This window comes from Podarcis pityusensis (assembly GCF_964106645.2).
Source record: "Podarcis pityusensis genome assembly, chromosome: 1".
In the NCBI taxonomy this organism is placed as follows: Eukaryota; Metazoa; Chordata; class Lepidosauria; order Squamata; family Lacertidae; genus Podarcis; species Podarcis pityusensis.
In genome coordinates this window covers 23,671,650-23,695,334 of record NC_138028.1, presented here as the reverse complement: position 1 = coordinate 23,695,334, position 23,685 = coordinate 23,671,650, and the positions used below count along the sequence as shown (strand labels likewise).

Here is a 23,685-nt window from a genome sequence, read left to right as displayed (position 1 = left end):
CCCCAAAAACCGGGGTTCCCCGCGAGTGGGGGAGGCGCAAAAGGTGCCCGCCGAATCCCACGTTCACAGGCTTCTCCCGCCTGTGATTTTAACGGGTCTCCGCCTTCGCCGTGGCGGCCAGACCCAGATTTCCACGGATTCCTCCCGGTCAGAGGAATTCTGCCATTATCGGAGGCGCCTCCCCCGGAAGTGAGAAGCCATAGTTTTGTAGCACCTCTTTGGAGATTACAGGAAGTAGCAAATCGAAAGATACACTGCCTGTTTCTGCAGTATGTTCCTGGTGGCGTGAGGGGGTTTTTTTTGTGAATATGCACGAGTCCTCCCCCCATCTGAAGCACATGCAGCTTCACGGTGTGAAGAAATACGCTCCTCTTGGCCCTGTGGAAGTGTGAAAACAGAAAGTGTGGCTCTTGCACTTCCTCTTTCATTGGTTCTTGTAAAATGCGCAGAAGGGGGAGCAAGTTGCCTGAACAGCATTCCCCCCCCCGCCCACCTTCCCATCACCTGAAAACAAATGAGCAGATGTTTGCTAATGGAAAGCTGCTCATAGTGACAAATTGCATATTGCCTCCTGCAAGTCTGTCTGGAGACAATTAAATTTGTTTTGTTTTGTCTCACAGGGGACATTTGGTTTGGGGTAATTTTTATTTTATTTTTCTAAGACACTTCCAACTGATGGTGACATGGGATAGATTAAGCCGTGGATTCATCTGCTAAGGGGGAAAGGGTAAGGAAAACAGCACATCCATTAATGTGACCCATGTTTTGCCTTCATTCCTCCCCCCCCCCCTCAAGAAAGGCAGCATGTACCTTTCTGAACAAAATAATATTTTCAGTGGTGTCAGGTTACCCCATTCAGTTCAATTTTTTTGCTGGTTTTGTGTCATCTGCTGGACTGCAATTGCCTCATTAACACACACTGTCATTTTTCCATAGTCAAAATGTTCTGTTGTGAACCAGTGCTATCTACTCATAGTGATATGAGTAGCCGCTACTGAGGTAGTCAGGAATGGCACACCAGCCGCACACCTTCGGGAGGTATCAGCAGGTATCAGCTTGAGGGACATACAGCCTACAGGCATACCAAAAATCGCCAGAAAAAAAACAGAAGGGGAGTGGGGGCAGGGGGCAGGGGGAAAGTCCTTTATAAAAAGCCCAGTGAGGGCTAAGATGCTCAGGAGCCAGTGAGGGCTTTATTTTGCGGGGAGGGAGCACTCCATACTGTAAAAAAATAAAAATAAATGTGCAGGTCACACTGAACGCAGCATGAGTACAGAATGATGTGAGGGGTATATTATGTGTGCATAATATATTCCTCACAGAGTTATAGTTCCCAGCAACCTTTAACAAACCACAATGCCCACAATTATAGTGGCCGGGGGCCTGGGAGAGAAAAATGTGTTTCGCATGTGCTTTAAGGGTATAATGTGTTCCCAGCCTTTGATGGCTTCCAAATCCTCTTGGGATGGAGGAAGATATTTCACCCCATCCTTGAGCACATTTTCAGTTAGCTACAGTTTCGCATTATGACTAGACCTAACCTGTGATTGATCTTAACTGTTGTTTATTGAAGCAAGCAAGCCTCATAAACCACAGGCTGAAGTTGGCTTCTTCATCTTTGGGTGAAAGGCAGTATATAAATTTAATAAATAAAATAGATAATTAAAACTGTCCACAGTTTGTCTGACCATGTAACGGCAAACTGCGGCTGGCTAAAGATGGAAGCAAAAGTTTCCAGTCTTCTTCTCACGTCGCTAGGCTCATTCATATAGTAGTATTTTATTTACTTTATTTAAAGCAATCAGCAACACTTAGTATTGTTTGTAAATATCTCTAAATGATGTGCAATCTAAAAGCATCAAACAATGTCATTAAAACAGAAATACAACATAAAACAGTAGTGTGTTTGTGTGGCTCATTTGTCTGTAATTTATACAGTGGTACCTGGGGTTAAGAACTTAATTCGTTCTGGAGGTCCGTTCTCAACCTGAAACTGTTCTTAACCTGAGGTACCACTTTAGCTAATGGGGCCTCCTGCTGCCACAGCGTGATTTCTGTTATCATCCTGAAGTAAAGTTCTTAACCTGAGGTACTATTTCTGGGTTAACGGAGTCTGTAACCTGAAGCGTCTGTAACCTGAAGTGTCTATAACCCGAGGTACCACTGTATTGGCAAAAGCTTGAGTGCAAAACAAGTTGTTCATGGCATAGTGCAGACATGTCACATCATGAAATGAGGGATAGCTCACTCGGTAGGGCACGAGACGCTTTATCTCATGGTTGTGGGTTCGAGCCCCACGTTGCGCGAAATATCCCTGCATTGCAGAGGGGTGGACTAGATGACCCTTGTGGTTCCTTCCAACTCAACAATTCTATGATTCAGTGTTACACTGCTGCTGAAAGAACTGCACTGGCTGCCAATTAGCTACCAGGTGTTGGTACATGTATCCAAAACCCTATGCATCTTGAGGATGGAGTCCTTTTGACCATGTGCTGCAGTCGAAGTGGCAGATTCAACCTTCGTGTGCTCAGAACATAGTGTTCTCTACAGCCGCATCCAAGGTGCAGGGTTTTAAATAGCCCCCTCTGCACCACCCACATAAATACAGCAGCATTTTCGTGCCAGCAGAAGAGAAGCTGTGTTTCCTGTATGCTCGGTGCGCACTTAGGCACATGCTGAAAGCAGGTGTTTGGCAACAGACATAGATCAGGAAGCCCCAGAAACAAAGTCTGAATATACAGAGTGCTGGGGTGGGGCGTGCAGTTTGCAGGAAATAAAATGGCAACAACTGGAGGGCTAACCCTTTCCTGCAACACCCAGCTGCTTTTCCCTGTGATGCCAAGAATGTTGGGGAAAGTGAAAGGCGGGAAAGAGTTAAGCACTGACCATTCTGCCACCTGTTGCTTCTCCTGTTGCTTGTGAGAGCCAGTGTGGTGTAATGGTTAAGAGCGGTGGACTTGTAATCTGGTGAACCGGGTTCGATTCCCCGCTCCTCCACATGCAACTGCTGGGTGACCTTGGGCTAGTCACACTTCTCTGAAGTCTCTCAGCCCCAGTCACCTCACAGAGTGTTTGTTGTGGGGGAGGAAGGGAAAGGAGAATGTTAGCCGCTTTGAGACTCCTTCGGGTAGTGATCAAGCGGGATATCAAATCCAAACGCTGCTGCTGCTGCTGCTGCTGCTGCTGCTGCTGCTTCTTCTTCTTCTTCTTCTTCTTCTTCTCCTCCTCCTCCTCCTCCTCCTCCTCCTCCTCCCCTGCATCTCAGGCTCCCGTTCAGTGGTGCCAGATATATGGGGCACATGGGGATTCAGCCCCCTCAATATTTTGAGGCAGGGGGCACAGCCCCCCCCCAATATTGAGGAGACTGCAATCCATCGCTGCCCCTCGGCGGGTGCTGGTATACCAAGCAGGAAATTTGGAGGGCAATTTTTGCCCACTGTGATTGCCAGAGTGTCCTGGCAGGTGCCTGCACGTCCCAGAAGGTGGGGCCCGATGGGGGGGGGGGCGTTGTGTGTGTGATGTCATGCACACATGACAGCCCCCCCCCCATGTGGGGCCCAACCCGGCGCACCTGCCTCTGTTACTGATTTGCAACTGTTTGGTGGCTCCATTATTCTCAGATTAGTTAAGGTTGGGAGATAAGTCTAGTTAGGTTCCCATTTCAATGTGGACCTACCTAATTTGCATTTCCCAAAACAATATGCAACCCCAAACTCTAATACTGTATCCTATGAAATTTACTTCTCCAAATTTTGCAGTGCAGGTCTTCAACCAAAAAACTGTGTAAAATGCATGTATTGGGGAAAGTATGCATAGAGTGTATACATTAGTGCCTATTGGGGGGAAAATGCATTCAGACCAATATAACTTTTGCCATCCACAATACATTTCTTTCTAGCTTAGATGATGGATTTGTTCATCATCTGACTTCTTTTTCCCCCTCCTGCTCTGGATTCAGATTACTGGAAGCAGGGAACAAGACAGCGAAATTGTCAAGAATATGAAATATGAGTGCTTTCCCCCTCAGGGACTAAACTGCTGGAATAAACTATCCCTCAGCTTCATAATGTTTGTGTGGCAGCTTCATTTTTTTTCTGGGTGAAAAAGCACCAGGAGTAGAGAGTCTCACTGGGAGAAGAAGCAGCGCAAGCAAGAACCATATTTCTAGCTGTATTGAGGCAGCATAAGTGAGATGCCACATGCATAAGTAAACATTAAGCATGGAAAAGGTATCCAGGGAGGAAAGTGGGTGGACTGTCTTACATAAATGTCTGTCGTGTGAGAAAACTGAGAGACAAAGAATCTAACTATGAGATCATTCTGGCAAGAAGCTGCCTTTGATCTATTGGATGCAGTGAACTTTCTGCAATCAGAACTTGCCACCAGACTGTATTATACGTTGAAATCAACACAAACTATAGTTTGGATATGGATATATATATATATATATATATAGTGGTACCTCGGGTTACATACACTTCAGGTTACATACACTTCAGGTTACAGACTCCACTAACCCAGAAATAATACTTTGGGTTAAGAACTTTGCTTCAGGATGAGAACAGAAATCACGCGGCGGCGGCGCAGCAGCAGTGGGAGGCCCCATTAGCTAAAGTGGTACCTCAGGTTAAGAACAGTTTCAGGTTAAGAACGGACCTCCAGAACAAATTACGTACGTAACCAGATGGCACAGAACATCAAGCCATGTGTTCAAGATCAGGTCAAAGGTCAGTCTCACAATGGTTATTCAAAGGTTTCAACAAAAGATGTCTCAAAAGTCTCAAAAGTAAGGTTTTCTCAAATGACCTTTGACACCTATCTTGAACACATGGCTTGACGTTCTGCACCACTAATCTGTTACGTTGTATATATGAACTCCAATAGATTCATTTCTACCTTTTGAATGATATCATTATTCTACTACAAATGATTTAACAGTTATTAGCCTACGTGTTGTGTCTATATTTCTTTGACTAGTTGTGAGCAGGCAGACGCTTGGCGGTTTCGGTGCTGCGTGCGATTGGCTGTGTTTATAAGTCATGTGAGTGATTTTTGTTAGTCCCCCCCCCCAAAAAAGCTCAAAAACCCTGTGCAATCCTCCCAAAAAAGCTCAACAACTCTGGCCATCTCCCCCCATTTTCTGAAATTGGAGTCCCCAAAAATAGGGGGCGTGTTATACACTGAAAAATACGGTGATTGGTACAGGTGATATATAGAATTTTTTGGAGGTAATGACTGAGGTTGTAACATTAGCAAAAGGAGGCAGTTGGCAGGCGACAGCACAGGCAGTGGTGTGTAAGTAGTGCTAAGGGTTGCACAACTTCGTTTGTAAACACAAAACAATCATTGGATTCAGTTCTCCTGCTATCCTAAGAACAAACGGCAGTTGTTTGAGTGCCCTGATGCCACTGGATAACACTCTTAATGTTCATTATTGGCATAAAAATAATTCTTATTTTGAAGAAAGGAACAGTGTTGGACAAGATGAAGACCGGAAGAAGGGAAGGATGAAGATATTGGCTGAGGAAATTACAGCACTTACATATGATTAGTAGGTTTTGTTCTTAGTGGGCTTGTCTCACTGTGTAGACAAGAGACTAGATAGTTAGACAGGAAAAAACCACTTTGGAAGTTTGAGAAGAGAGATTGGTGTGGGGGAATTAGAAACAAAGCAGCTGCCTGAAAAGTGTCTGTACAATTAGAGTATTTCCTTTCAACCTTTCTATTGGGCCATGTAGTTCTTTTATGAAGGCTCTTATTATTTACGTCAAATGTTAGAAAGCTAAGGAGAGACAACGGAAAGGGTATCTGGACACATACCTTATTCTTTGCTCTATAAGACTCACTTTTTCCCTCCTAAAAAGTAAGGGGAAATGTGTGTGCATCTTATGGAGTGAATGCAGGCTGCGCAGCTATCCCAGAAGCCAGAACAGCAAGAGGGATTGCTGCTTTCACTGCGCAGCAATCCCTCTTGCTGTTCTGGCTTCTGAGATTCAGAATATTTTTTTTCTTGTTTTCCTCCTCCAAAAACTAGGTGTGAAAAATACGGTATACTGTATGAGTTGTAGTGCTGTTGAGTGATCATTTTGAATATTGGTGCGAGGGGCAATAAGAGAACTCAAGTTAATGTAGTTCCATCCTGCCCACCCCCCACCCCCAGCTCCAACTTGTTAAAAAACAACAACCCTGCATGAATAATCTAGGATGCTTTTAGATGTTGGAATTCACACAGTGCTTAAAGCAGAGATGGGAAAAATTGTCCCTCCCATCACTCCTAGCCATTGGCCATGCTGGCTGGATACTGATGGAAGTTCAAATAAAGCATATCTGGTAGTCCACAGCATGCCCATCATCCATCACTGGCTTAAAGGTTGCACTGAAAGTAATTCAGTAGCAAAAAAAACATGAAACCAAGAAGGTTATGTATTGTAACCTCTGTTTCACAGAGGCATGCTTTCTGGGGAGCCAGCACTGTATAGCTCTTGGTGTAAAATGCATCTGAGATCAGACAGAAAAGAGAGGAGGAGAAAGAAATCGCTACTTATTAAAAAGCACGGTGGATTTCTATGTATATGACACAGAAACAGTATTTTCAGTTTTGGTATTTCGTTCCATGTAGTTTTAAGAAGCCTTCGGGGGGGGGGGGGACTCTAAATTTCTCTGGCATACAGGTGAGAAACTATGACAGCAGTAGAATTTTTGACAGCTCAAGCATCAGTCAAAGTGAGGGGACAGATCTCTTCAGGGAGCCAGGTCACTTGTCAGAGTGGTGTGTTCATAGTTGAAACACTGGAGGAATTTCCAGCATTTGTGGATCAAGTTTTGGGACTCAGCAGGGATTCCTGCAGCTCCCGGGAATAAGCTGAGCAGCCTGCTCAACCATACAGAACCATACAAAACAGCCAAGGAAGAGGAAAAGGGGAGCCTGGCGTGCAATTTTAGCACCAAGTTATTCTGTTTTAAGGCATCTTCGGTATATTGTATTTGATGTGACAAATTAGCTCCCAAGCATTATAGTTTATTCCCAGGGGCCCCAGCTCCTCCTTAATCACCTGAATGGCGCTGTGGGCACAGCATATTAGTGGGTTACATAAAGTTGGTGGGGACTACAAACGATTTAGAAAATATGCTGAAAACACTCTGAGGCATCTCAGGGAAATGCTCTGCAGCTGAAGCAGCAACATGTAATCCAGTGAAGACAAAAACGTACGAGAAAGGAAGGGTGTCAGGAAGACAACTGGCAACCATTTTCATCCAACCGGACTTAGAACACCGTATTTTTCGCTCTGTAAGATGCACCTAGTTTTTGGAGGAGGAAAACAAGAAAAAAAATATTCTGAATCTCAGAAGCCAGAACAGCAAGAGGGATCGCTGCGCAGTGATAGCTGTGCAGCCTGCATTCGCTCCATAAGACGCACACACATTTCCCCTTACTGTTTAGGAGGGGAAAAGTGAGTCTTATAGAGCAAAAAATATGGTAATTGCTTTTTGTCCTGTTCTAAACATTAGAGAGGTATATTCAGGCCACACAGTAGGAGGGGAGGAGTATGCCCAAACCATGCTCTACCTGCATCACCTGAATTTCACGGTATTTGCACCTTTAGCTGTGGTCACAACCGACTTTTGCATGTTAATGGCAGATCTCCACTTTCCTAGGGCACAGCATTTTATAGGTTAAAGGGGGAGTCTGGGCACCTGTTCTAGTTTTTGGAACTGGAGACTGCTACAGGTGCATGGAGGCTTCTATAAATGTGGAGCATCACTAAGGCTAGCACTCTTCCCGAGATTAAATCCTGTTAAATATGCATAGGTGTATGTTCCCTGCGTTTAATGCGTGAACCAGCTGAAGCTGGAATAAATTAAATGTATCACTTGACAAGTACCACTTCAAACAATTGCAGGAGATGGTCATAATTCACATCACAAATTAAATCCAGGGTGATGTTTTTCTATTTTATTTTAGGACCTTTTCAATCAGTTTGTTTTTGGTCTGTATTTGAAAATCCTGCAAACTCCTTAGAGTATTAACCAGAGCATTTTGGTTAAACTACAAAAATTCGAAAGCATCTAAAAGCTAGATGCCCATTCCGTAATATTTCCCTTTCTTATCACATAAATTTGTAAGTAATGTCCAGCACAAAAGGTGGGGAGGGAAGTAGCAGACTCAAAAGAATATTGTGCTGGAGTATTGTGTTCTGTTTCAGCTATCATAGGTCATGCAGAACATGAACAAACCGGGGTGTGGAGGCAAGCAGAAAAAAAATACTGTGCTTTACCGTACAGAAGCAGATACTGAAAAGATAAGCATTAATGACTTTGGAGCAACTGGCTTCAAATTATCCAGGGCAGGGGAAACTTCTTCAGCCCAAGAGCTACAGTCTCTCATGGGCAACCTTCCAGGAGCTTCATATTGGTGGTGGGCAGGACCAGAGGCAAAAGTGGACGGAGCAACTGATGTAGAGTAGGCCACATTCAGCCAGAGGTTTCTGTGCAAAGGTTAAAGGTAAAGGACTCCTGGGCGCTTAAGTCTGATCAAAGGCGACTATGGGGTTGCAGCGCTCATCTTGCTTTCAGGCTGAGAGAACTGATGTTTGTTCACAGACAGCTTTCTGGGTCATGTGTCCAACATGACTAAACCGCTTTTTGTGCAACGGAACACTGTGAAGGAAATCAGAGCGCACAGAAACGCCGTTTACCCTCACACCGCAGCAGTACCTATTTATCTACTTGCACTGGTGTGCTTTCCAACTGCTAGGTTGGCAGAAGCTGGGATAGAGCAATGGGAGCTCACCCCATCATGGGGATTCAAACCTCCAAGCTTGTGATTGGCAAGACCAAGAGGCTCAGTGGCTTAGACCACAGCGCCACCCGCGTCCCCAAGCACACATCTTTCTTTGCTCTTATTTAATGCAAGGACAATAACAGTAAGCTGGCTGGCTCTGGGTTTGTTGCAGATGCCAGAAAGAGGGAAAGTTAACCCATACAATTTAGAGATCCAAGTCACCACTAATGGAAGACTATTTGATTTTTAGACTTGGACGTGATAGAAAAAGGAGGAACATTTGTCAAGTTTTTTTCATGAAATGAAAACATGGTTTACAGATATAGTTTTATTTATTTATTTATTATCCAGGGTTGTTGTTTTTTATCAAGTGGTGTATAAATTATATGAAATAAATAAATAAGGCAGTATGCACACATTTTTATTATTTATCACTTATTTTTTTTTATTTGATTTTTATCTCTCCTTCTGGGCAGCTTCTCCTCACAAAACCCATATAGTGAGCTTTATAAGAAAGTGAGGATTGAACCTTTATCTTCAAAGTTTAGAGCCAACATTTGAACCAAACTGGATTTCAGTGCCTTGGGTTCAAACCTAGGCCGCTGGGTGTCGTATTAGGAAGATAATGTAGTGGTTTGTTAACATCCAAATACAGAGTTAATATGTAGCTGTTCCACTGATGAAATTTTCTGCTTGAATCTGCAGGAAAACCTAAAACTAATTTATTCCTCAAAGTCGAAATCAAAACTAAATATCTCTATATTCATATGATGTTGCTGTCTGACACAAATACAGTAATGCAAATATAATTACCTTCCAATTACTCCGACTGGGTGTTTGAATTTTGTTGCATCCAATTAGAGCTAGTGTTCAACAGACGTCAAATAAATTGTGATTAAGATAAGGGGGGGATGCTGCTGCGTAGGTTACCAATAATGTCTCAGTTGGTTTTATATCTGCTCTAAGCCATAAGGCAAGGGTCACAATTTCAAACCTGGCACCCACAAGTGTCCTGGTACCCACAAAGGTTTTCACTTGTGCCACTGGGCAGGTTTCCTAAACTCAGTTTTCATTTTAAAAAAGAAGCAAGTCTCTGACCCTCCTAGAAAGAAAGTTATGGGACAAAATGTGTGGGTAACTTCTAAGCAATTTATGTGAAATGAGGAATGAGTGTGATGTACACACACACACATATCTGAAGAATGCTTCCAGTTAGATAGCAACACTGTGTGTGTGATCAGTATTCTGTGATCTCCACAATCAAAACATAGCTGACTTCCTATGATACGCATAAATTTGTCAGAGGTGGTTGTCTCGCTCATTTTGTGTGATGCCACATTCTCCACCATAGCTATTTTGTGGCTGGCATCCCCAGAGCTCTCCCAAAATTTGAAATCTGGCCACCGGTCCCAAAATGTTGGCAACCCCTGTTCTAAGAGGTGGTGATTTTTCCTCCTGGGGAAACTATTCGTTCAAACAACCCAGTTATATTTTCTTTAGATCAGGTGTTCCCAAACTGATCTGTGGCTCACCAATGTTCCATGAGCTTCATTCAAGTGGTCCATGGCACGTCTGTAAAAATACAGTTAAAAATCATGCAGCACCGAGCACAGCTGTAACGGGCAGAAAAATCCTTAAGTCTTCCACCAAGATCCTCAGCAAATTTTAAGAGATCCGTGGGGAACAAAGTTTGGGGGTGACTATTGCTTTGGATCATATTAGAATGTCTGGGCCTTGGGTGGGGGGGCTGTTGGTTTAGCCAAGGAAATTTTTTTAGTAATAATAATAATAATAATAATAATAATAATAATTTATTATTTATACCTCTCCCATCTGGCAGGGTTTCTCCAGCCACTCTGGGCAACTTCCAACAGAATACAATAACTTATTAAACATTAAAAGCTTCCCTAAACAGGGCTGCCTTCAGATGTTTTCTAAAAGTCTGGTAGTTGTTTTTCTCATTGACATCTGGTGGGAGGGCATTCCACAGGGAGGGAGCCACTATCGAGAAGGCCCTCTGCCTGGTTCCCTGTAACCTCACTTCTCGCAGCAAGGGAACTGCCAGAAGGCCCTCGGTGCTGGACCTCAGTGTCCAGGCAGAACAATGGGGTGGAGACGCTCCTTCAGGTATACTGGACTGAGGTCGTTTAGGGCTTTAAAGGTCAACACCAACATGTTGAATTGTTCTTGGAAACGTACTACTTAGGTAGTATAAGAGACACAAATGCCCTGAGATCTACGGGTACAGGGTGGTCTACAAATTTAATAAATAAACAGCTAGTCGTAGTAATGGCTATGTTCTGCCTCAACTATTGGAGGTATCGTGCCTCTGAATGTCAGTTACTGGGAATCACAAGTGGGGGAAAAGCTGTTGCTTGTTGGCTTCCCATGGGCATCTGGTTGGTCACTGTGAGACCAGGATACTGACTAGATGGGCCATTGGCCTGATCCAGCAGGGTTGTTGCTATGTTATGAGGCCACAGAGCAATGTGATGGCTATGGTATGATCACAGCACAGTCATATTCCCTGCCAGTCAAAGTGAATAGATGCTTTGATGGCCACACCAAAAGTCCCTACTGGCTGCATCCAGACATAATTTCAGTATCTGAGAAGCCATGGCCTGGGAATTGTTGACTCAGTCAGGTTTTAGAGGTTATTATCTAACAGCTGTTACCCTGTAGGAACAAGCCCTGAAACTTCACAAGTCTTTGTCAACTCTTCTTGGTTATTCACAGCTTTCTATGTTGCTGTACAAATGTGAACTTTCCTTTCTGGTTTATACGTGATCATTAGGCCAGAACTAAGAGGGGTGATGCAAGAGTATTAAGGGGTTATAATAAATAATAATAATACATTTTTATTTATACCCCACCCTCCCCAGCCTCCAGGGCGGCTAACACCAGGTATAAAAACAATTGATTAAAATACAATTTAAAAACAAGATTAAAATACAACATTAAAATGCAGCCTCGTTTCAGTTAAAGTGAGTTCAGAGTTTCATTTTTTTACAGTGATGTAAAATCTTTTCATTTTTTACAGCCTAGTCATTTAAGGCATTTTATAAATCATCGGTATCATAAGAGCAGCATCATGCATTGTTTATAAATGAGATTGTTATTCTCTTGATAATAACAAACATATCTAAATACGCTATGTTTGAAGTTTTCATCTGTTTTTAGTTTATTGTAGATTTTAATTATTATTTTGTAATTTTGTAATTTCTTTAGTTGTTAATTTGAATGTTTGAAGGTTTTTTTGAAAACCACCCTGAGGTTCTATTTACAATCAAGTAGTATTTGCATATTGTTACAGAGCATACATGCATACGTATTAGAGAAAAAATACCTATTCTGAAAGATGACTCTACATATGATCTCTGTTAATCCATATGGGAATAGCCTTCTATGCAACTGTCTCAAGGCGATGAAAACAGCAAAAACAACAACAGTTAACCGATATATTTAAAACAATAAAACCGTAGAAAATAGCCGCTCCTGGACAAGAACAGATGGGAAATTTCCCCTGACCTCATGCTTTACCAACTGAGCTACCGAGGTGGATAATAATAATATTGCATTTTATGTTCACATTTTTATCTTGACATTTTAGTGTTGTATTTAATTTCTGCTGTGTTTTTTTGGAGAGATTTTGTTCTGGGACAGTCTATAAGCAAACAATCCATCAGAACAAGGCAGGAGCAACTGTATGCCTGCAAGTCATATATGTAATCCAGTCTTAAATCAAAGACTGAGCTCTCCATGGTCCTGATTCTTGGTTGCCTAATCTATACTTCCTACACCTGCCCACAACACCCCTTTGGGCTCTTGCTGGAAAGTTATATGGTGCTTTAAACTTGAAATGTAATGTGTTCCGTGCGTGTTCTGAAGCATACATTAGAGGCATTCATAACACTCCTTTTGAACATGTAATATGTTTTTAATCAAAGCGTTTGGGGAAATTGAGTTATTGAGTAGTACACTGGCATGAAGCCACACAATTAATTTTGTTTTTGTTTTTTTAAATAATATTTATTAGAGTTTCAAAGGAAAAAAGAATCACTTTAATAAAAAATAAAAAAAATTAACAATAACAAGGAAAAATACAAAGTAAAAAAAAAGAAAAAGCAGTTAAAAACAATTCCATCTTTTCCTCACTTCTTTTACAATTACTTGTTTCCTGGACCTCCTCATACCTCCCTCTTTTGTATTCCAATTCAATTTGTTAATCCAACAATTCCTTTCCCTCCTTTTTAATCCTAATCCTTAATCTTGATATATTGTAACATTAGATTTTTACACATTAAAAACCAATTTTTCCATATTCTTTTGTACCTATATAGCTAGAAGCCACTTAACTTCAATCCAACATCATTCTACCATTCATTAATTTTACAATATTTCTGTGAATAGTCTTTAAATTTCTTCCAATCTTCTTCCACCGACTCTTCTCCCTGGTCACGGATTCTGCCAGTCATTTCTGCCAGCTGCACAATTAATTTTGGAAAGGAAGTGTTTGGATAAATTGCGGGTGTGTTGCATTTTCAGTTGTTGGAGTATTTTCCTGGCTTGCTACGTGCCAGATAATTAATGCAGTATTTTAATAACTAATTTATAAAGCCAAACATGAGCAAAAATATTTTGTCTTTCTAATGTTTGATTAAATACGGCTTTGCTCTCCACCAGTCAGCTAGGTAAACAAACTACAGCTTCTTTGGAGGAAGCCATGACTGCCTAAAAGTAGCATCATGGTGCTTTAAATATGTGGTGTGTGACTGTGGCCTTATCTGGCAAATAACAAAGCAAGCAAGGAAGGAGAGTTTCACCCATGTGGATGTGAACTAGTGCAAATGTGCTCATTTTTCTCTGAAAATGAGCACAGATTAGCAGTAATGGTTCTGTAAATGAGAAAAGGAAGGCTATCTTCACTTCATCATACTTGAGCCCATCGTCAAACACCTGATACTTTTTAGCATCCTGTATTTCCATTTATCTGTGCTGACAGAATATTCTGATAAAGAAGCGGAGGTGTTTAATTCAGTGTGGGGGATGCTTCATATGTTACTTCTAGCAGGCATATTTTGCTTAATAATCAAGCGAAAGGGTATCCAGTTGTTTTCATATTTATGTGCATGCATCATTTAAATTGGAGTCTTTTTAAAATAGCCCAGTTATTAAAAAGTGAGTGCAGTGTTCCTTTGTGTAAGAACAAAGACAAAGAAACAACTGCGCCACACAGTCGTGCAGATATCATCAGGTCCACCACGAGGAGAAATGGAAATGAAGTGAAATAATTACGTTCCGACCCTGTGATTCTGGTGTGTCCCAAAGGCTATCAAGTCCAACCTCCCTGGCTGATGCAGGAAATCCACTGAGACACAAAAGAGTTCGGTGTGGGAAAGCTGGATGCTGGGTGAATGTTCTTATGAAACAGACCTGCTCCTCTTTTCGGCATGCAGGAGAACATTCCAGGGTGTTCACAGGGTCAGTTTCCTTGTAATGGGAGAGCACTAGAGAGTCACATTGTCTTGCCATATCTGTGGCTGTGCAGGTTTCCAAGCAGAGCACAGAATCATAAAATCATAGAGTTGGAAGGGACCGCAAGGATCATCTAGTTCAGGGGTCCCCCAACTAAGGCCTGCAGGCCAGATAAGGCCCAAGGGATTCGTTTATCCAGCCCGTGGCGACCCCCAACGCCCGCTCTTACTGGCACTGCGTTGCGTGGCTGCCCACTTCCGGGTCGGAGGAGAATCGGAAACAGCTTGTGCGCATGCACAAGTATTATTTGCGCATGCGCAAGTGTTATTTGCACATGCACATGTGTTATTTCCGGTGCACATCCGGGTCGGAGGAGGCCAGTGCACATGCGCACAAGCTATTTCCAGTGCTCCTCTGACCCGGATGTGCGCAGGAAATAGCATGTGCGAATGCGTATGGGCACACGCTCCCCTGCCCTCCGGCCCACCGCGCAATCAGCGCTGGAGACACCAGCCTGAGGAGCAGTAAGTTTGCTGACCCCTCATCTAGTTCAACCCCCTGCAATGCATTTGTACATTGTTAAAAATTGATTGTTTCCAGAGAATGTAAGTTGTTCATTTTCCCCATATGCAGTAAAACAGGCTTCCTCAAACTCAGCCCTCCAGATGTTTTTGGCCTACAACTCCCATGAGCCATAGCTAGCAGGACCGGTGGTCAGGGAAGATGGGAACTGTAGTCTCAAAACATCTGGAGGGCCGAGTTTGAGGAAGCCTGTAGTAAAGCCACAAAAATACTATGGTATCAGACATCCCTGGGAAGAGAGATTGAGTGTTAAACCACTTTGGGAATTGTAGCCCTATGTGAGGAAGGGAAAGTCCCTATGCTCCTTTAACCAACATAACACTCAGCTTTTTTAACGAACCCAGGGTTTTTAGAAGCAATTTTACTCCTAAAGCAGGCAATGGACTTGCTGATGATGCTTAAGGTTCTGGAAATTTAGCACTTTTGTCCCAGTTTCAGCCAAATCCAGCTAAAACTTCTGATTCTGGCCTAATTCAGATTTGAAGGCTGAGACACCCAAAAGATAATAACAGCCTTTAAGGAAAATTGCAGCTTTCTACCTAAAGTCCATGATCACCAGTCAGCTGTCTGGTGATAGACCCATTCACAATACTCAAGGTAGTCAAAAAACATAACATTTAGTGCCTGTGCTATCTGCACATTTGACCTCTTCATTCTTCATAGGAAAGCGGAATTGGGGAGGTGGGTAATTTTGAAATTTTTGAAGGGGCTTTCCAGCTACTATCAAGTTAGTTCTCCCAATTAAATGGAATGCTTCTAAGAAGATAGAGGGCAATCAAGGTGCTGCAACGAAAGACAAGCCCTGCCTTGCACCGACATAAAAATGATTCACTTAATTATATTTACATCCTGTCTTTCCTCCAAGGAGCTCAATGTGGTTCGTGGTTCTCCCTTTTCTTTTCTTTTCTCATCCTCACAACAACCCTATGATGTAGGTTAGGCTGCGAGACAATGACCGGTCCAAGCTCACTCAGTGAGCTTTGTGGTCCATTGGGGATTTGAGCCCCAACACACTAACCACAACACCACAGGGGCTGTATGCTTCATTGCCCACCAAAAATAATGAAGATACAAATTACCAGAATAAAACTGAGTGTAATAATATAAGCTGCGGTACTGTCATGAGTATCTAATTCCTATATTAATCTAGGGATTTGTTTATTTTTGGCTAACAACACAGAACTCAAATACACTTTGCTTAGCATATTACACACCCACATGAACATTGCTGTAATTAATGGAGCACAGGAAGCTTGCCAAGAGAGACCGCAGACAGGAGCTCAAAGGAAACTCTTAACACTCTTCAATGTACAGGACAAAGACCTCACGTTGCAATAAGGGATGTGCTTTTTGGTGAATATTATCTACTGCCTTGTTAGTTTAGCAAAAGCGTAGGAGGCAATGACTTAGATCAAACTCTGGGAAAGTAAAGGGAGCCTAGCACTCTGTCCTCCCCAAATTACAGACTTTCAGGGTGACAAAATGTAAGATAAACTGTAACTGTCTCTTAGTATCATTATGCTCTCTTCTCTACCAACGAGGGCCTCAGTTTTGTAAAGTCCCATGTCAGTTTCTAATCTCAAAGTTGAGGGCTTGGGACACTGTGTTCCATTTCTAGGAAAAGGGGGAGAAAGAAAAATCTTACTTTCTTCGCGGATCCCAAGTTCTCCTTATGCTGGGGAGGAGACAAAAAATGGCCAGCAAGCATTTGGAAGCCACCGAGGTAAAAAGAAGCAGCAATTCCAGGAGGAGCAACTATGTCCCGTGATATAAATGACAGTATACCAAGCAACTGTACTAGATTGAAGCAGATTTATAGCACAAACTCGACCTAAATCCAAATGCTCTGATTGAATTGAAGACAAAGGCTGCAAATCTAAAGTTACTAGGCGTGAACTGAAACAAATGTCTACACATAGTTTTGATTGATCTGAAAGAGTCCGGTTGCCTCTGACTGATTGCTTGATTTTCACATTTATATGCTGTTATTTTGGCCCTGCCAGATATTTAAATCAACAATAAATATTCCAAAGCCTGATTCATCAAACTTAGTAGCTTCAGTCAATCCTCACAAAACAACCACAGCAAGGAGCTTCAACAATAAATATGGGTAAATATATAACTGTTGCCAAATATCCGAAGAAATGGGGGGGGGGATGTTTTCTTCTCCTTAAAGGGCACAAGCCCAGCAAGTCTGCCTCAAGAGACAATTCACAGTAGAAAAGATACTGCCGCTTACAGCCATCCACTTTACTTTAGGTACTACAGGTATGCCACCACATTCAGATGCATAGAACACAGGAAGTTACCCTGTACTGTGTCAAACCATTGGTTCAGCTAGCTGACTGTTGTCTAATTTAGGAGTAGCCAACACAGTGCCTTCCAGATGTTGTTGGACTACAACTCGCATCAACCCCAGCCAGCATTCAGGGGTGATGGCAGTTATAGTCACAAAACATCTGGAGAGAACCAGATGTTCTCTCCTGGTCTAATCGGACCAACAGAGGTTCTCCAGGATTTCAGATGAGTCCCATCCCTACCTGGAAAAGCCAGGTATCAAACCAGGCGGGCCTTTTGCATAACTGCTAACTGTGTGAGGGAGAACACACCATTAGGGCTTTTAGAACCCCTCTTGGGGGAACTATGGGGTCAGTTTTTGTTTTGTTTTAAATTATAGTGGAATGGAAGAGTGCAGGGGATAATGCCGTTCCACCCACCTTCCAAATAGTGTATGTGACCTCCAGCCCATCCTTCCTAGAAGGATGGAAAAGACCAGCAGGTAACTTACCGTACTTTTTCGGCTATTAGACACCCCCCATATATAAGACTCCCCCCTATTTTGGGGGACTCAATTTTAAGAAAATGAGGGGAGATGGCCCAAAGTTGTTGAGCCTGTCCCCCCATGTAGCTGTGGGCAGGAAACACTCCCTAGATCGTTTCCTGTGCTCAACAGCATCAAGGGAAGTTGCACTCCAGCCAGCCAGCCCCCAGTGCCCCCAGATCGCTCGTCGCGTGCAGCGACATCTCCCCCCCCCCAATGCCACTATCAGTGTATTGGACAACCCCAGTTTTTTGACATGATTTTTGTGTCAAAAAACTGGGGTTGTCCAATGCACAGAAAAATACAATAATAAAATGTGAAGAAACAGTACGAGCAATTTAGATAAATGTGTCATTTAAAGTTATTTAAAGTTAATCTCTAAATCTCCAAGAATAGGAGGAGATGGATCCCAGTAAGTCAACCAACCACTCAGATCTTGTTGGTGCTACCCAACTCCAATTTACAACCACACTTTTTCAGTCCCAGTCGCCGATCTGCAAAACGGAGATAATATCCTTTGCAGGGCTGTTGTAACAAATACTAGATCAAGTTTATGAAGCACTCAAGAACATTACATGGATGATTATGATGATTCCTATCTGTTACTGAGATCACATCTAAAGATGACGATGATGATTTATTAAATGTGTATACTGCCCTGTTCCCACAGGTTTCAGGGTGGTTCACAACATAAAATCACAAAATACGTAAATAAAGATTCTTATGTTAAAATGGCTTCCCTTTCCCTTTTGCCTGTTCCTCTGTGCCGCTGAGAAGTCTTGCCCATGTGACTTTTCCCTGTTGTTTTTGTCTTCCAGGTTTTGGCATGACCACACCGGCCACTGTCACAGGCAAGCTTTTCCTGATATTCTATGGCCTTATAGGCTGTGCCGGGACCATTTTGTTCTTCAACTTGTTCCTGGAGCGCTTGATCACCATCATAGCCTATGTCATGAAGTCCTGCCGCGAGAGGCAACTGAGGCGGAGGGGGGGCCTTGCCCAAGACAGCCATCACACTCCTGGGACCGCCGAAGTGGACAGCTTGGCAGGATGGAAGCCGTCCGTATATTACGTCATGCTTATCTTGTGCATTGCGTCCGTCATTGTTTCCTGTTGTGCCTCTGCTCTGTACTCTCCCATGGAAGGGTGGACGTATTTGGACTCGCTTTATTTTTGCTTTGTGGCCTTCAGCACCATTGGTTTTGGCGACCTGGTGAGTGGCCAGAACACCCACTATGAGAACCGAGGCCTTTACCAATTTGGCAATTTCCTGTTCGTACTCATGGGGGTTTGTTGCATCTACTCCCTCTTTAACGTGATCTCCATCGTCATCAAGCAGTCTGTGAATTGGATATTAAGGAAACTGGACAACACGTGCCATAGGTGCCAAAGAAAACTCTTCCGGTCGCGAAGGAATGTTGTGGTGCCGGGAGTTGCCCGGAACCAACGCAACATATCCATCGAGTCAGATGGTGTCCTCGAGAGTGAGGCAGATGGGCGCAGGCTGTCCGGCGAGATGATCTCAATGAAAGACCTCTTAGCGTCTAACAAAGTGTCACTGGCCATCATGCAAAAACAGTTGTCCGACAGTGCCAACGGCTGCCCCAGAGCAAGCATCGCTTCTAGACAAAACGGTTTTGCTGGTGGCGTAGGCGCTTTGGGCATTATGAACAACAGGCTGGCAGAGACCAGTACGGATAGAGACATCCACGCTGGGAGGGGATCACTGGGTAACAGATAATGAAGGGTCAAAAGTCGTCACAGAGACAGAACTAACTGAGCAGGCCACCTTTTGAGAAGAGGTGCCTTTAGTGTTGTTGCTGGCAGTTCAGACCTCTTGCATTTTGCACTGCGCCGTCGATCCACCCTTGCCCTGCAGACCCTGCCAAAGAACATCCCAGTGGTGTCATGTAGTGTAGATGCAATTAACAAGCTTCTTCAGCATGTATCTAAGTTTAGGTCTGAGTTAGGAGCAAGGGGAAATGGAGAGAAACCATGCAGATGCGTTGCTCCCTTTGTTTTGGCTGGCACCTCAGTCCTGTAAACGCTCAGAAGAGCAAGCAGTAAAAGTTGCAGTAGTAGTCCCAATCCAAAGATGTTGTGCACCAGAAAGTGCGGTACAAGAACAACTGTGTGTGTCGGAAGGTGCAGGAAGCAACCGCATAGGTGGATAGCTGAATAGCCTAGCAGTGACTCACCTGTGGTTTTCAGATGCTGTTGGACTCCAATTCCCATCAGCCCCAGCTGATCCCCGTGGTCAGGGATGATGGGAGTTGTAGTCCATCAACATCTGGAGAACACCAGGTTAGGGTGCCCCCCCAAAATAGCCACTTGCCTTTGATTTCACTAGTGAACAGTCATTCACTACTGGGTTCAAGAGTGACTAGCCCACCTGAGTAGTGTGCTCCTGCATAGCAAAAGCCTTGTGGATTTGGAAGTGGAAAGTGGATCTCTTCTCCCTCAGCTGCCCAGACCATTTATCTTTCTGCATGCATTGGAATCCTGCACTGTGTGGCATGTGCAGAAGACATAATTGGGAGATCTGCATGCAGTGGCATCATGTGTGGGTTTGTGTGCAAAAAAAAGAAGAAATTTTATTGCACATTTTAGGATCAGTGCTATTTTTCTAGAAAAAGAAGTGCCAGAATTCATCATTATCACCTCCCTCGTTCTCTTAGAATGGCAATGGCGCCCACCTGAGAGGTGCCGGAACTGAGTTCTGGCTGGGGAAAAAAGCCCTGTTTAGGATCACATGTATCTGATAGCAAAACTTTGCCTCACAAGGAAAGATACGTGCCTATGTGTCTTTCATTGTGAGGCAGTGTTTTGCCATCAGACACACTAGATTAAATTTAAGTTAAATCCCATAGAGTCACCAGGCACCCAGGTTTCAAAATGCAAGTGCTCCTATTATGAAACTTGATCCATAGCTGCTATCACTACCATCAATAGATCTCTGCAAAAAGGTAACTTTCCCAAAATCTACAACAGGGGTGGTAAAATGGAAAAGCATGGAAATGATCAAGAACAAACACATGTCAAAATAATTTCATAGACTTGCTGTTTACAGTCAAGCCAAAATATAATGTGCCGCTAGGAAGGAACAGGAGAAACGTAACACTGAGCTTTTATTATCTAGGCTGTAGCTTTATAACTTTATAAGACCATGAATTTGGGAAACAGAAAAGTTTCAGTTTGGAGAGGAGATGCTAGCAGAGGTCCTTTGGGAACCGTATTAAGGCCTGCTTTATGAAAACATTTTTATTAATAACCACAGGAAGAATGTGGGAGTGTGCTGTTGCAACCTGAACATGACCCTAACTTAGAAGGTACTGTAATTCTCCAAAGGACTGAGAAATTACGCGGGACTAATTGGATGGCCTCATGAACTGAAATGATAGAAATGGAATGAAAATGGGCATTGCAAAATGTAAGGCCATGTATTTGGAAGCAAACAATAAAAGATGTTTGTTACCTGCCGAATTAGTAGTTAAAAACAACCCACAGAGAAAATGATTTCAGGATATTGGTTGATCACAAAGTGGCAATCAGCCACCAACATGACACAGCTGCAAGAATGGCAAGTATAATGCTTAGAAGTATTAGGTGGAAAAAAATAGTAGTATAGAGCACTTTTAGTATAAAGCCTTGATTTTGTTTTCCTCTGTGAGGAATACAACCTATCCGTTAAAACAGTTAAAACTTTCTTCTTCTTCTTCTTCTTCTTCTTCTTCTTCTTCTTCTTCTTCTTCTTCTTCTTCTTTGTACCCCACCCATTTGACTGGGTTGCCCCAGCCACTCTGCGTGGCTTCCAGCATATACAAAAACATAATAAAGCATTGAACATTAAAAACCTCCCTATACAGGGCTGCCTTCAGGTGTCTTCTAAAGGCTGTATAGTTACTTATCTCCTTGGCATTTGATGGGGGGGCATTCCACAGAGCAGGCACCACCATCAAGAAGGCCCTCTGCCTGGTTCCCTGTAACTTCACTTCTCACAGGGAGGGAACCACCAGAAGGCCCTCAAAGGAGGACCTCAGTGTCCAGGCTGAACGATGGGGGTGGAGATGCTCCTTCAGGTATACAGTTATTACAGCAATCAGGAGTAACATCGAAATCCCCTCTGCTCACAAAAATGGGTTGGCTCAAGCATCTGGGAAACTGCAACAGGTAGACCAAGGTGTGTGAATACGCTGTAATGCGAGGCCTTTGCGTTGTGCCATACAGTAAATGGTTAACAACAAATGAATTTGATTTGGCACAGATTCCAGTGATAACTTCTCAAGGGTTTATCACAAGTGTCCTTGGACATGAAATGCTTTGGCAAGTTCCTTTTTAGCATTCATGTAACTTCATCCCCAACTTGGTTCACATATCTTGGTGATGATAATGACAGGGTTTTGATTAGGAAAGATGGAAACTCCTAATTCTGCTAAATGAAACTACCCAAGTGCTCATTATGAACAGGTGGGGACCTAAATGAGAATGGCTTTAATAGTGAGAGAAAGACAGGAACAGGAAATTGGGTGGATCAATAATGGCTGGAGGACATTAGAGAACAGTAGAACAGAGATATTAAAAAGAAAAGAAGTGGTTGCGGGGGAAATCAGAGCCACATTCATTTACTCCTGTGCAAAGCTATTAAAACTGATAATGTTTGCATGGCAGTAATTGAACAAAAAAATGGATTGAAATTAAATCCAAAATGCAGTATGGGAATGGAAGGCTTTTCAGTTATGTGCTTTGGACATTGGTTTGTGAGTTCACAAAGGCAAGCAAATTCTGTTTCGGATGAGCCAGAGGTTTTGTAGGAAAGAGTCACTGAATGAAGCAAGAGGGAGGGTTTGACTCAGTGCTTCTAAGAAGGAAGACACAAGCACCACTATTCTTCCTGCTGCAACATAAATGCCAAAAAAATTATGTAATAAACAAAGAGAAAAAGAACCTATCCAGATGATGCTGGCACAAAACCCCACACATACACTATGTAAAAGAATAGAAGTTTCACCACCCCTACTCTCCCCTCTTTCTTCCTCCTGACCTTATACTGTCCACAACACTAAGGTCTCATACAAAATGTAACTGATCTGTAGAAAAGACTTTACAACCTGAAAAAAGAGACAATGCATGTACTTTTGTAAACCAAGAAAACCTTTAATAAAAATTATATATTCCCCCCAAAAAAATATTTGGACAAACTCCAGAAGATGACATGAAAATGAGATCAACCCTGAACAATGAATGAGCTTCTTTGGTGGTAATAATAAATAAATAAATAAATAAATAAATAAATAAATAAAATTTATTTATACCCCGCCCTCCCCAGCCAAGACCCGGCTCAGGGCGGCTAACAACCGATATAAAAACAAATTGATTGAAATACAACTTAAAAACAAGATTAAAATATAACATTAAAACATTAAAAAATTAAAAAATTAAAATGCAGCCAATAGCTAGATTTCCAACCTTGAACTTTTCAGGTGTCTACGAAGTAGCTGGGAGCAAGCTGAAGGACACTAGAGGCTCATCATGTCACCACTGAACAAACCTTTGAATGAATTTTTGACACATTTCTGAATGTGTCTAAATCTTTCCCTTCTGTTATTACCAACGGGAGAGGAAACATTTTTAATGCAAACACACACACACGCAGCCCAGCAGGGCATAGGACAAGTCAGGAAAACCAGCTTTGTATCCACAGTGCCCTCTCCCAGGTAGCATTGTAGCCTTAGTATTTTATGTGACGTGAGGGTACAGGGCATTTTTTAAAACTCCTTTATATTACTACACCTCTTAGCAATTAGCAATGCTGGGGAAGGATGCCATCTGCACTTGGTACACCTGCACTGAAAAGATGCAGCTTTCCATGGACTGAAGTTTTTTGTGTTTGTTTTTTTAAGAAAAGGTCCTTAATGTATATTGTGGAAACATTAACATTCTGATCAGAGCTTCACACTCCACCTAATTCCATTAAGAGTCTTTACTGTCATGTGGCTCAAAATAGCGCAAGCAATGTTTACGGTTG

General features: G+C 42.7%; 1 protein-coding gene across 1 annotated transcript in view; it reads left to right on the top strand.

Annotated features, from left to right (window-relative positions):
- KCNK13 (potassium two pore domain channel subfamily K member 13) overlaps positions 1-22,846 on the top strand; it is a 59,012-nt gene extending 36,166 nt beyond the window's left edge. Inside the window, exon 2 of the mRNA XM_080990010.1 lies at positions 18,479-22,846. Coding sequence (XP_080846136.1) covers positions 18,479-19,401 — 923 coding nt within the window. The 3' untranslated portion in view covers positions 19,402-22,846. The remainder of the gene's footprint in view (positions 1-18,478) is intronic.
- Positions 22,847-23,685: the final 839 nt, after the last annotated feature.